This window comes from Canis lupus, chromosome 7, assembly GCF_003254725.2.
Source record: "Canis lupus dingo isolate Sandy chromosome 7, ASM325472v2, whole genome shotgun sequence".
Taxonomy (NCBI): domain Eukaryota; kingdom Metazoa; phylum Chordata; class Mammalia; order Carnivora; family Canidae; genus Canis; species Canis lupus.
The window spans coordinates 72,203,032-72,216,523 of NC_064249.1; the positions used below are offsets into that span (position 1 = coordinate 72,203,032).

Below are 13,492 nucleotides of genomic sequence, written 5' to 3' on the forward strand. Positions count from 1 at the left end.
AAACAAGCAAACCACGATTCGAGTGAAATTCACGAATGCAATGTTAGCAAAGAGTCAAACATAAAATAATATATATTGTGTGATTTCAGTTATAAAATGATCAAAACAGGGCCACATGCAGCTAACAGTGACAGAAATCAGAAGAGGGATTGTCCTGCCAGGAGGTGATAATTGAACAGCATGAGGGGGGCTTCCACTCAGATTCTATTTCTTGACCCACCCAGTGGTTAAATTTGTGTAATCTCTTGACCTTGTCTAAAATTATTACTTAAAAAATAAGAAAAAGAAACTAGCCAGTGAATATGCACTGACTTATTAGAAAGAGAGCCATGATCTACCAGCAACTAGAGAAAAAAAGTCAATGGTAGTTCATCAAATATGATTTTATAATGGTAACAAAACCAAAAGATGAATTATTATATCAAAAATTAGTCTGTAAGGGATTATTAACAATGTTTATCTTTGTCATGCTTATCTCTTGTATTTTTTGCTTTATGAAATTTTTGCATTTTTTAAAGATTTTTTTTAAGATTTATTTATTTATTGATGATAGACAGAGAGAGAGAGCCAGAGACACAGGAGGAGGGAGAAGCAGGCTCCATGACGTGGGACTTGATCCCAGGTCTCCAGGATCACGCCCTGGGCTGCAGGCAGCGCTAAACTGCTGTACCACTGGGGCTGCCCAAATTTTTGCATTTTTAAAAAGGTGAGCCTTAGTTACACATTTGAAAACAAAAATAGTAAAGAGTTAAAATAAAAGCTTTCTAGCTGAACATTCCACAATACCAAAGATGTCTCCTGGGGTAGAGCTATGCGGTGACCTTGATAGTGACATGCATCTATGGTACCAAATAGTTGAGTTTTAGCTGCTCTGGGTCTGGGCTCTCTAAGTGGGCAAAAGGGCAGATCACTAAAATGAGCAGGTCTCTGACACTTAATGGAAAATGTACTTTAATTAGCTTCACTCAATCTGTATTCAAAGGAGATTTTGTGCAGTTCTCTGTGGGACACTCACTGAGCAACAGTAAAAACCTGAAGGGCCACCACACAGATGCTCAACTCAATTCCAGAGAAGGGATGTGGTGCAGCACACTATGGCAATGATATCTTCATGCATTGTTTTACATAACAAAAGGCAGAAAAGAGAACTACCATTTGCCGTGTCTCATGTGCAAAACTCAGTATGCTTTACCTGTAAACCTATAGATTAGTAAGACAAATTAACTTCTGTCAATTTTACTACCGGACATTTTTTTAGTTAATCATGTTTCCCTCAACAAATTTATAGAGGTACTTAAATATTTCTACCATCCAATATTACTTTTATACATTATTATGGTAAAAGGAAGAACGTTGTATCCCTAAGAAGTATCCTTGAAAATTATAGGTAGTTTTTTTATTATATATCTGCCAAGAATATCTATTGTGAGTAAAATTTAGAAAACAAAGATGTTTACGAGTAAAAATTAAAAATACGCCCAGGATATGAAAAACACAAGCTGCCATGTGCGTGTGTACATATGTACACACAATCCTTAAATATCAAAAATGTAACATCTGCCCTCATAGAAGCCTAGAACAAATTTTAGCCCATTTTCCTTTAAAAAAAAAATGCTCCTGATGAATTAAGAAGGTATTTATTCAATCTATACTCAACGGCAAGAGTAAGAATTTGGAATTTATGCTCTGATTTACAGGCAAAAAAATAAAAGAAAATATTAAATAATCATTCAATGTCATGATCACACCCTCAACTCTTCCTCTCCTGCAAAAGCTTTCATTCAAAGCAACTTCCTCTTTTTTCTCTATAAAGTAACATTCCTCTCCTTTGTTTTTGGGATTTGCCATTTGCTGGTGGTTTTATCTTAGATTGCTTGTCCCTAACTGAAATTCTTTGCTCTTCCCAAATAAACTCATTTTGCTGGTAAAATAACTGGCTGTTTTATTTTTAAGGTTGACATAACAGACCTTTCAAAAGCGATGCAGAAAAGAATAAGTATACACTGAACAAGCTAGATTTCATCTTTCACATTATGCAAATACATTTTGCTAGTGATATCTTCTATTTTTATAAGGATGATCCTCATTACTACTTTTACTATGTGAATTACAAAATTGACTGTATCTGTTTTAACAGGAACATATACATAATTACTCTGCGAAGATAGTTTCAAAAGTGTCAAAATATGAATTAAAACACTGACACTTTTTAAGGGCTCCTTATATGGTTCCAAAACACATGTTGTTTACAGTAAGGAGGCTTGGTAAAATGGATTAGAACATTTGTATGGAGCAGTTTCTAAAATATCAGTAATTTATTTTATTTAAAGCAATGTTCAGATCTGATGATGTTACACAGAATTCTTCTGGTTAGGGAGAAATGTGTGGATGCACCATGAAACCAAAGAAACTTAACTGCCTTCCATTTTCTGTGGAAAAGATTCCTCCTCCCTTCGTGACTGAGATGAAATCAAGAGTTGTTCCAATCACAAGCTGAGTTTGGTCCCTGCCTGAAGTGAACAGGTTAGCTTTGCTCAGAGATGTCATGGTTCTTTTTGTTCGGTGGCTGCCAACCATATTCTTTTTTCCTTAAGAAAAGTGTAATGGGTAATAATCCTATCGGAGATGAGTGCAGTGCTACAAAGTTGTGCTTATTTGTTGCACTTTTTGGTCAAGTCAGCAGAAAACCCACTGGATTTTCTTTTCCTCTGGAAGAGGAACAGGGCTCCTGCTGTCTGTTCTGGGAGATGTTAACACGCAAAACTATGATGGCAGAAGACACAGGACACTAATATAGTTACCAATGTTTTCATCTGATAAAATAAAAATTATTGCACTTAGTAAACACAACTAAGGGGAAGCTTATTCCTTAGCTTGCTGCAATATAACCTCAAAATTATAGATGAGATTCTGTCTATATCGAACCTTAACTGGAAAGAAACAGAATTAAATGAAACCATGCAATTCTTTTTCCTACACTCCAATAATCCTTCAGCTTTCAGTTTTAAGTTTAAACAAAACTTTTCCTCCAACAACCTTCTTGCCCATCTTAATAATGAGGTACATTTCCCAGTCCCCCGCACCCCCAGCCTATAAAAAGACCATGAGACACTTCCAGTTTCCCTCCTTCATGCTCAGCAGATGGCAGAGATTCCACCACAGAGACCTCTACCTCAATAGGTTTTGGTTTATCCTATCATGAGTGAGGACCACAGAAATTACAGTCTAGTCCTGTCACTTTAAAAATGAGAAAATCAAGGTTGGATGGAGAAGTAGTGGAACCTATCTGTCTGTAGGGTTGAGATTAGAACACAAATCTTTTCCTCTCATCAAGCTCTATTCCACTCTCACCTACAGGAATGATAAAGTCAACCCAGCAAACAAATAAGACATTCTTGACAACAAAAAGCATAGTCTGTGTTTTTCCTTTGTTTTTACCTCTGAAGAGATTATCCAAGTCAATATCTTCTTTTCCTTTGATTTTCAAACACTTTGCCTGCTGTACAAGCCTGGGCAAAGAACAGAAATAAAATCTAGATTCATTATCCTGTGAGGTAGGAATAAATCATGACAGCAGCACAAATTTAAATAGAAACCACGGAGTAAACAATAGTGAATTAGCAGGTATTTTGCTGCAGAGACTTGTTACAATTTTTCTTCAGTTGAAGATTTTAAAAACATATTTTCTTCAGAAACGCTAACTTTGAAACCTGCAACTTGAAAGTTCTCCCTCATTCTGTTACAGCAAAAAGTTTCTAAAATTCTCTGGAGAATAATCTCTTCAGATTCTGAGGAGGAGCTATCAGGGATGATAGGGGTAGTATGGTAGTAAGTGGGTAAATAGTAATTGCTACTGATGATTTTAGCTCTTATTTTAATCAGAAAATTATATACATTGTGCTTAAACAACTGTATAAAGTAATTTAGTTACACAGTTGAATGTCAGAGAATTAATTAACTTTTAAAATGCTCCCATATGCGGTAAGGACTAATTTTGTAACTCTTCCATCATACAACTTGATTAAAACTTGAGGCTCATGGAATATGTAAGTTTGTAATGAATATGGAAGTTTCTAAAATGAAACTTTTCGGTGTTGCTAATTACCTAGTAATTAATTTTAAGTAGAGACCTTAAGATACTTGATTAATTTATCCATATATGTATTTACGATTTTAATGAAAATTATAATAGCTTGTTTTGCAAATGCATTTTCCTATTGCACTTGTACAGCAGCACTCTCATTTTATCCTCTCTGACAAGTTTCTGAGTACTGTTTCAATTTCTGTTTTAGATGAGGATACCGATTCAATCACCAAAGCCTTACACAGAAACCTAAGTGACTTGTACATAATTGGAGGTAATTTTATCTGTATATTCTATAAACATATATATCATGATAAAAACAAATTCTATTTATCAGCTTTTTTCCCCTTACATTAGACATTTTTTTAACCAAAAATGCAAGAAACGGAGAAAGAATTTCTTTTGAAATCCCATGTTGGACCTTAAAAGGAAGCCCTACATGGCTACTGTGGCATAGTCTAGCTCTGGGCAGTGAAGCTATGATCTAGTGTGGATACCAGCACGCTCAGTGGAGAAAACTGCATCGAGGCTCTAGGCTGCTACCCCAGAGTTCATTTTTAAATTCTATAGATCTCAGCTTCCCAACCTGCAAAATGGAGACTGGATTTGCCTTACAGGGTTCATTCTGAACCATCAGAGAAACATTATATTATAAAATAATCTACAAGCTTTTATTCAGCATGGACATGCATAAAAATGTGAGGAATAATTTCATTAATTTGATATGCTTAATTTTCATTATACTCTGGATATATACAGATCATCATGATTTATTTACATCCTTGTAGGAAAGAATATTAACAATAGAGGGTTTAAATTGAAGCAGTGAGCATCTGGTGGAGAGAGCTGGTCAACATGGAATGCTAGAGGCACAACATGTGCACTAAATAGCATGATGCAGTCATTTCTCAAAGTAGAAGATGAAAAAAAGAACAATTTAGTCTGCTTATGTACTTTGGAAAATATTTGTTTGGGTATATTCCCCCAAAATTTACAGATTTGATGAAACTGAGTTGATTTTTAAATCATCTTAAAGCATCCCTCTACAACAGATTCTGATGAAGATCTTGATTCTATCTTAAAAATTTGAAAAATAGAAGCTGGTGTGCTTTATATAACTTCGATGGGGATTTTAAAAAGCAATTTAAAAATAAATAAATTTACTGAGTAGCTTTAAAAATATTCCAGGCACTGCCACTAACCACAGATACATTTCAGTGCAGTTTGCTTTCAAAATTATTACATCACTAGGGAGATACACCAAGTCAAACACTAATCAGTTCAGGTTCGTTAACATTTCCTGAGTGAGACAGGTACCTTCTAAGGATTCCTAGACTCTTCACTTTGTTTACCCTCTTTTCATTTTCACAAAACCACTCTAAGGCAGAGAGGTATAGTGCCCTTGATATAAGTAAAGAAACTGAGACTCAGAGATACTAAACCACTCGCCCATCTTGGGCACACAGTGAGTCAATGGGGAAGCCAGAACACAAACTCAAGTCTGCAGATTCCAAATCCAGGTTTCCCCTTACTCTGCGCGTCACTGTCCATGCTTGCTGAGCATTTCCAGAAGGCATCAAGAATGAGATGTCATAGGCACAGCAAAAGAAAGGGATGCTCCTGGCCGCTGGAGGGAGAGATGGTCTGGATCTGGGCTAGTGAGGAACTCTGTGGAGAATGCAGTCGGGTCTGGTTCGGAAAGAAGGGAGATGTGCAGGACTGATGGGCTTATAAAGCTCTAGAAAATCAGGGTGGGATAAAAGCAGAAACTGCCGTAGACTGGGCATCAGCAAAATGAGAGGGACAGTGTTTGCGGACATGAAGAAGCTAATCAACCTATTAGGCCTGCTCTGTGCAAGGAAAGGAGGGATCGAAGGTGAGGATAAAAGAATCTGCTAGAGCCAAGCTGTGGAGAGCCTTACTCACTGTTCTCAAGTGTCTGGACATCATCTTGCTGGCAGAGAAAAAAAGCGATTGAAGTGTTGCATCTTAAAAGAATCTACTGCATACAGGCAACAGAAATGTTTGGTGATGATTAGGTCAGCAATGTGCCAAAAATTAATTATTTGTTTGTATTTTAGTTAAAAAGGCAATACCATTGAAATCTCCGGGTATTATTTTTCACCAGTAACTCTGCCTGAACCTTGGCCTATACCTTTCATCATAGTTCCAGCCACTCCAAACAATCTTCAAAATCTTTTATTAATGCTATTGCTGTTGTAGCAGCAAGTGTCAGGCTAAATGTGTGTCTGTGTACCCTCAATTCACCACACAGGAAAGCATATGAATTAGGGGATTACTGCTTCTGTTGGTGAGACCTGCCCCTGTCATTTCATAGTCTCTGCTATCCCATTGGTTTTCCACTTACCTTATCCTTAGGATTTTGCTACTTCCTGTTGGAAAAGGGGGCTGCATGCTCTCTGACCCCCCTTTCTATGCTTCTGCTACATTTAATAAGGCAAGTTAGTGGCTACTGTTTTTCTGGGCTCAGGAAATGCTGGGCCCTGAGCTAGATGCCTAACATGAAGGAGGTAACATTAATCTAATATCTCAGTCACGCAGTAAGTAGAAGAGCCAACATGGAAAAATCAGAATTTGGAGTTAAGTCAGGTTAGTCTAAATGTAGCTAGACACCCTCTAGAACAGGAGTTGCAAACAGCAGCCCAAGAGTCAAATCCTGCCCCTTGCCTATTCCTGTGAATGAAATTTTAGTAGAATACAGCCATGCTCATTCATTACTTACTGTCCACAGTTGCTTTCACACAGGAGTGGTCAAGCTGAGTAGCTATAGCAGAGATCTTAAGGCTGGCAGAGCTTAAAAGTATTTACTATGTGGCCCTTTCGAGAAACAGTTTGCTGACTCTTGTTCTAGCAGTAAAGGAAAAGGTTCCTAAACCCAAAAATATACATATGATATGTGATAGTTTTATATTACTACCTTTTCTCAAAACTGCCTTAATAACTGTAGTTAGTTATTACTTAGAATAGGGCTTCACAGGCAAATATCGAACTCTACTTTTTATTTTTTAGACAAATTGCCCAGGTCCAATCAATATTTCTTTGAGCTTTTCCCACATACGGGTATTACATTCAGCCAAAATGGTATCTGCCACCAAGAGGCTCATAATCTACCAGAGGATACAGATGTGTGCAGTGCCAACTTTCACACAAAGTAGATTGAGAAAACGGCTACACAAATGATGAGAAACTGCTTTGTGGGAGGGGATTTTCTGCTTAAAAGATCAGAAAGAAAGCTTTCAGGGAGAAAGGAGTCTGTGTAGGCCTCAAAGCAGAGGGAGAAGGCAGAGGGAGAAGCAGGCTTCCTGCAGGAAGCCTGATGTGGGACTCAATCCCAAGACCCTGGGATCAGGCCTGAGTCAAAGGCAGAGACACTCAACCACTGAGCCACCCAGGCATCCCCTATGTATACAATCTTTCTTCTGTGTGTGTATGTGTGTGTACACTTGTTTATATGTGTGTTTGTATATGTGAATTTATAGTAAAGCAAAATAAATAAAAAACCTGTAAGACTCTAGAAATCTAAGGGCAAATTCATATAGTATGTTTAGTTTATAAATAAAATATAATTCAGCTTTTAAAAATACTGCATTATAAACCATCAACAAATGACACACATATGAAAATGTTAATTGTACCATTATTTAAAGAGGAAAAATACTGTAGACGATGTCAATAGGGGAGTTAACTGAATAAATTAAGGTATGTCCACAATATGAAATATGATACAGTTATTTAGAGTTATTTAAAACAATGCATTGGGGGCACCTGGGTGGCTCAGTCAGTTAAGCATCTGCCTCCAGCTCAGATCATGATCTCAGGGTCCTGGGTTTGAGATCTGTGTCAGGATCCCTGCTCAGTGGGAAGCCTGCTTCCTCCTCTCCCTCTGCTACTCCTCCTGCTGTGCTCTTTCTCTTCTCTCTCTTGCTCTCTCTCCCTCTCTGTCAAATAAATGAATAAAATCTTTTAAAAGATTAAATAAAAAAACAATGCACTGGATCCATTTGTATTAATATGAAAAATTACCCATGATATAATGCTAAATAAATAAAAGATATTTTTAAGCTAGTATCTTTTATTGTCAGACTTTCTTTAAGCCAACAAACAATGGTTTTATATGACAGTCCATAAGAGATTAGGCAAATTTGTTTTTTCTTTGTGGGTAGACTTAGTTACTTAAGTCTTTACAACTTTTCCATGTAAAAATAAAAGTCCAAGACCAGATTATTTTTCTTTGGGCCATAAATGCTGACTTATTTACAGGTGTCTTGCTCAGAGTACATTTTATTAAAACTTCAGTGTTTAATGTTAGGGTCCTTGAAAACTTCACTCACATGTTAATCTGTCAGGATTGTGGCCTCTTTCCCCTACATTCAACATGATTATATCCTAACCTATCCAGAGTAATACAAGCTAACCTTGAAAGAAACATTAACACAAAATTACTGTAATATTTTTTAAAAGACTGAATGTATATCTGAATATCCATATGTGTACATAAATACAGAAAAAGTATAAAAGAGAACATGATCACACAAGTAACCTCAAGACACACCTCAGAGCTGAAGAGTAGGCAGTGATAAATTACATTTTAAAAATTTCTTTATTACCTGAATAACTGCAGTGGGAATTTTATCATATTTTTACAAGTCTGTAAGTTATGTTATTTGACCAGAGAAAGTCTGAGTATCACTATTTTTTTATTTTTAGGTTTTTTTTCTTTTTACTGATCTATATTTTCTAATTTTCCTATAATACACAAGAAGGCACACATACAAATGCTTTAGTTATGAGAAAAAAAATCATGTTAACTGTCCCAATTTTACTATTTGCAATGAATGGGAAATGACTGTTTTAAAGTCGGATCAATTGTGTAGATGAGAAAAAATGCCCACTGGTGCTTGGGCAACAAAATTATGTTTTTCTGGTGTGCAGGAAACACCAATATTCCTTTACGCAAGGAACCATGGAGATTTTAGTACAGGCTGTTCTGTAGCATTTAATTAATAAGAGCCTGGGCCAAGGCAGGATTCGAGAAATCCAGAGATCCACAATAAATTATAAAATGCCTGTGAGAACCAGCTTAGAGAAAAATGTTTAAATATCTTTTAAAGGCATACATTGAGTATTTTATAACATTTCGAGAGAAGTGCAAATTTGTTTACAAACCATCAGACTATAATGAAGGTGCCAAAGGAACCAAGGCAAGAGGGATCCAATGAGGGCCAAGTCCTTTTACCCCAGCACTGTTACTGTCTACACTCCTGAGCTGATCCTGGCACGACTCACTTCATTTTCAATTTGCAAAATATTCAACAGAACCACCTCCCTCTTTTTTCCCTAATAGCATGGATCTGTGTATGGTCTCTAGGAGGTTAAGATAGGTAATTGCTGGAAACATTTTAAGTGTTGCCCATTCACTGCCTTGTTACTTCTTTCATGGCACTTAACCACAGTCTATGATTTTCTCCTCATTTATGGTTTACTTTTGTTTGCTCTCCTCTATTGCCTCTACCTGACAATATGCTCCCGGCAGCGATGGGGCAGTTTTGTTCACTGCCATATCCTAGTGCCTACCACACTACTCAGCCACAGCAGAAGTTCCACATGTATTTGCTGATGTAGTGAGTGAATCAACATGCCTCCTGCCAAGTCATCCTTCCTGAGTTCAAGTCTTCATCCTGCCACTTCACTAGCTAGGGCCATTTTCTTACCACCCAGTAAAAGCTTACTGAGGTCAAGGATTTTAGTCTGTTTTGTTTTCTTCTAGCTATCACTAGAGTTTGAAATATTACTTTTCTAAGTATTAGTTCAAAGAATAAATGTTGAAATAATGAAGGATTAAATATGTCCAATTTCAGGCTATGGCTACAGTCAGGATCCTGATTCTGCAAGATTAAATGCCATTCAGGTATTTATATGCCATAAGCCAGTTCCAGTTCTATTCTAACCTAATCTTAATTCTAGAGGAGGAGGAGGTATGGAATAGGAGCCGAGCAATGACCCAGGAGTCAGAGTGCTTAAAGTGGCCATTCATGACAGTGTCAAGGAAACTTAATTCTTTGGCTCTGATAACCTTATTTCTCTGTTGAAGAAGTAGGACTAGACAATCATTGAGTCCCTTCCCATTGCAAAGTCCCAGGACTGTCATACTCTGTCAGAGGTCCCTCAGAGTGTGCCTGGAAAGTGTAGAGAGTGAGGGAGTTTGTCTGGATGGTGATAGGTTTTCTGTCCAGCCATAACTTCTACAAAAGGCTTCCTGAGTGCACAGGAAAAATCCTGATGTTTGACCACTGCTCACTTGATTAAGGGGTATAATTAAGTTCCAGATGCAGAGGAATAGCTCATAATAAATAAAGGTCTAAATTTTAATTTTGGTGCAAAGATGTATTGTATATACACAAGCAGAATTGGCCCAGTTGCAAGACTTTACTATCAACAATTTTTATAAAAATGGAAAAAGATATTGATACTCTCTATTACATGCCAGGCCCAGTTATATTTTCTATATACCTATATTCAAGATCTAAGCCTTGTATATTATATTCATTTCACAGGTGAAAAAATTGAACACACTAATTATTGCATACTAATGAACACACCCAAACCAGTCAACTTAGATTTACTAAGAACCTAGAATGTGACCAGAAATGAGGAAAGAACAAAAGCATAAATGAAAACTGGTTCATACCCTTTTGCCTCCTGTTCTTTTGAGAAAATAAGGCACACATACAAAGTAAGCACTAAAGAGGCGCATGCAGACACACACACAAACAAGTTATTGGTGTGTAGTATAGACCAAAGCCCATAGGAGTGCTAAGAACAAGGAATGGGACTATCTCTTATTAGATCCAAATCCTCAGGCCTACCAAGTCCCTGGCACAGAGTGGCTGCTCAAAATCTATTTAATTTGTTAAATGCCTACTGAGTATCAGGCATTTTAGCAGGTGTCAGCAAGAGAGAAATGTATATGGTGTGATCTCTAACCTCAAGATGCTCATGTGGGCTGGAACTGCTGCAGAAAACTTTAAGATACAGCTGAGCCTTTGAGAAAGGAGAAGATGCAGGTGGGAGGAGATAAGTTAGGAAGAATGAGAACAAAGGCACTGGCCCATAATAAAAACAATATTATGGGTGATTACAGGGAGTGAGTAGGACACTGAGTAGATTTTATCTCCCAAAGCAGAGCATTTATGTGGGAAGTTGTGAGAAGAAACACTGATAGATTAAGGAAAACCTATGTAATGATTTGAAAGGCTAATATGGGAAACAACCAACTAATACTGTTTTAATTCTGAGAATGGACCCCATAGAAGGTATTTATGGTGCAGCTAATTTGAGTGGTGGAAATAAACTAGCTGGCTCATGGCAGCGCAATTTATTATGAGGGTCATTAAAGGAACTATTTTACTACATGCCATTCTCTCTGATTACCACAGCTTCTTCAGCCACTTTTATTATCAGTATAGGCCTTAGGGAAGCGCATAAAATTTATAATATGGAAGGCATGAGGAAAAGCAAAATGATATTTATTAGGCATTTTCTTAGATTTCTTTCCTTTTAGAGAGAGAGAGAGAGAGAGAGTAGGGGAGGGGCATAGGAAGAGAGAATCATAAGCAGGCTTCATGCTCAGCAGCACTGAACGGAGCCCAAGGTGGGACTTGTTCTCATGACCCTGAGACCATGACCTCAATCAAAATCAAGTGTCAGATGCTTAACTGACTGAGTCACCCAGGCGCCCCTTTAGATTTTAATAGTAATGAGTGTGAATATGACTGAATATTAACAATGGTGGTTCTACCAATTGTGTGAATTAGAATATATTAATCACTGCTTTGGGGAGGAGAAAGAAGTTATTTAAGACTACTTAAGCAAGGGGATCCCTGGGTGGCTCAGCGGTTTGGCGCCTGCCTTTGGCCCAGGGCGCGATCTGGGAGTCCCGGGATCGAGCCCCGCGTCGGGCTCCCGGCATGGAGCCTGCTTCTCCCTCTCCCTCTGCCTCTCTTTCTCTCTATGTCTATCATAAAAAAATAAAAAAAATAATTTAAAAAAAGAATACTTAAGTGAGTGGGAAATGCCTGAAAAAATGTTCCACGTAGGCCTGACGAGGCCAGCTAACAATACGGGGGGAGGGGGCAGTTGCATTTCAAAGTAATTTATGATAAAACTGCTCTAATGAGTATAACTTTATTCCCTTGTTGCAGAGAGAGGCTTTTAGTTTATTATTACTGAAATGTGTCTAACTGAACGCCTCTAAGTCAGAATCCCGCCCAGGCGGAAGGATAGAGCAGCGCCACGGGCCCTAGGTGGCCTCGGATGGCCTCGGATGGCCGAACCCCGCCGCCCCACCTGCAGGCCACCTGGCGCACCGCGCATAGGCCCAGGCCCCTGCGGAGAGCCCCTCCTCCCGGGCCGGGGCGCAGCCGTAATGGGGGCCGCCTCCCTTGCCCGTCACGCAACCCGTGTTCGTGGGGAACCTGGTGCTAAACCATTCCTAGACGGCTTGCTTCTGGGTCAGGTTTCGTATGTAGCAGAGCAGCTCCCTCGCTGCGATCTATTGAAAGTCAGCCCTCGACACAAGGGTTTGTTAAAAAAAAAAAGAAAAAAAATGAAATGTGGTTCAAGATGAAAGATTTTATATTACATGTAGTATAAATAAGAATAAAGGTTTTGGGAAATCATGGTAAGATTCTTCCCCTCCCATAGTTCTATTTTCACAAAATAAGAAACAAATGCATCATAAGATGACCCTGAGAATGCTAGATAGAGTAGAAAGTCATCTAGAGGGCAGCCCCGTGGCCCGGCGGTTTGGCGCCGCCTTCAGCCCAGGGCGTGATCCTGGAGAACCAGGATCGAGTCCCACGTTGGGCTCCCTGCGTGGAGCCTGCTTCTCCCTCTGCCTGTGTCTCTGCCTCTCTCTCTCTCTCAGTGCCTCTCATGAATAAATAAATAAATAAATAAATAAATAAATAAATAAATAAATAAATAAATATTTAAAAAATATTTTAAAGAATAAATAAATAAAATCTTAAAAAAAAAAAAAAGGCATCTAGACATAATCAGCCAGGACCTTATAAGTGTTAAACTGACATTCCTTTGCTAGTCTAATGTAGTTGAGTGTATAAAATTTATAGAGTTAGGCAGCTCTAGACCTTTCCTACTAATTGTGTGATCCTGAAAATTGTGACCAACCTCTCTGACCCTGCACGTGTCTACACTATAAAATCTAAATAAGAATACTTACCATACATAGGATGTGTGAGGATAAAATGAAATTAACACAATGATATATACAAACTGTTTAGCACAGTGCTTTGTGGACCAAAGTAAGCGTGTGATATTAATATTAGATAGTTATTATTCCTGATACTTCTGGTATTACTATTAGTT

The 13,492-nt window shown here is 38.0% G+C and overlaps 1 protein-coding gene across 15 annotated transcripts in view; it reads right to left on the reverse strand.

Moving 5' to 3' along the window:
- L3MBTL4 (L3MBTL histone methyl-lysine binding protein 4) overlaps nucleotides 1-13,492 on the reverse strand; it is a 492,784-nt gene that overhangs the window by 107,385 nt on the left and 371,907 nt on the right. For 14 of the 15 annotated variants that reach the window (XM_049112901.1, XM_049112904.1, XM_049112903.1 and 11 more), the window contains one exon: nucleotides 3,439-3,509. The exons of the other annotated variant lie outside the window; for it this stretch is intronic. In XM_049112901.1, coding sequence (XP_048968858.1) covers nucleotides 3,439-3,509 — 71 coding nt within the window. The remainder of the gene's footprint in view (nucleotides 1-3,438; nucleotides 3,510-13,492) is intronic. 15 annotated transcript variants of the gene reach the window in all.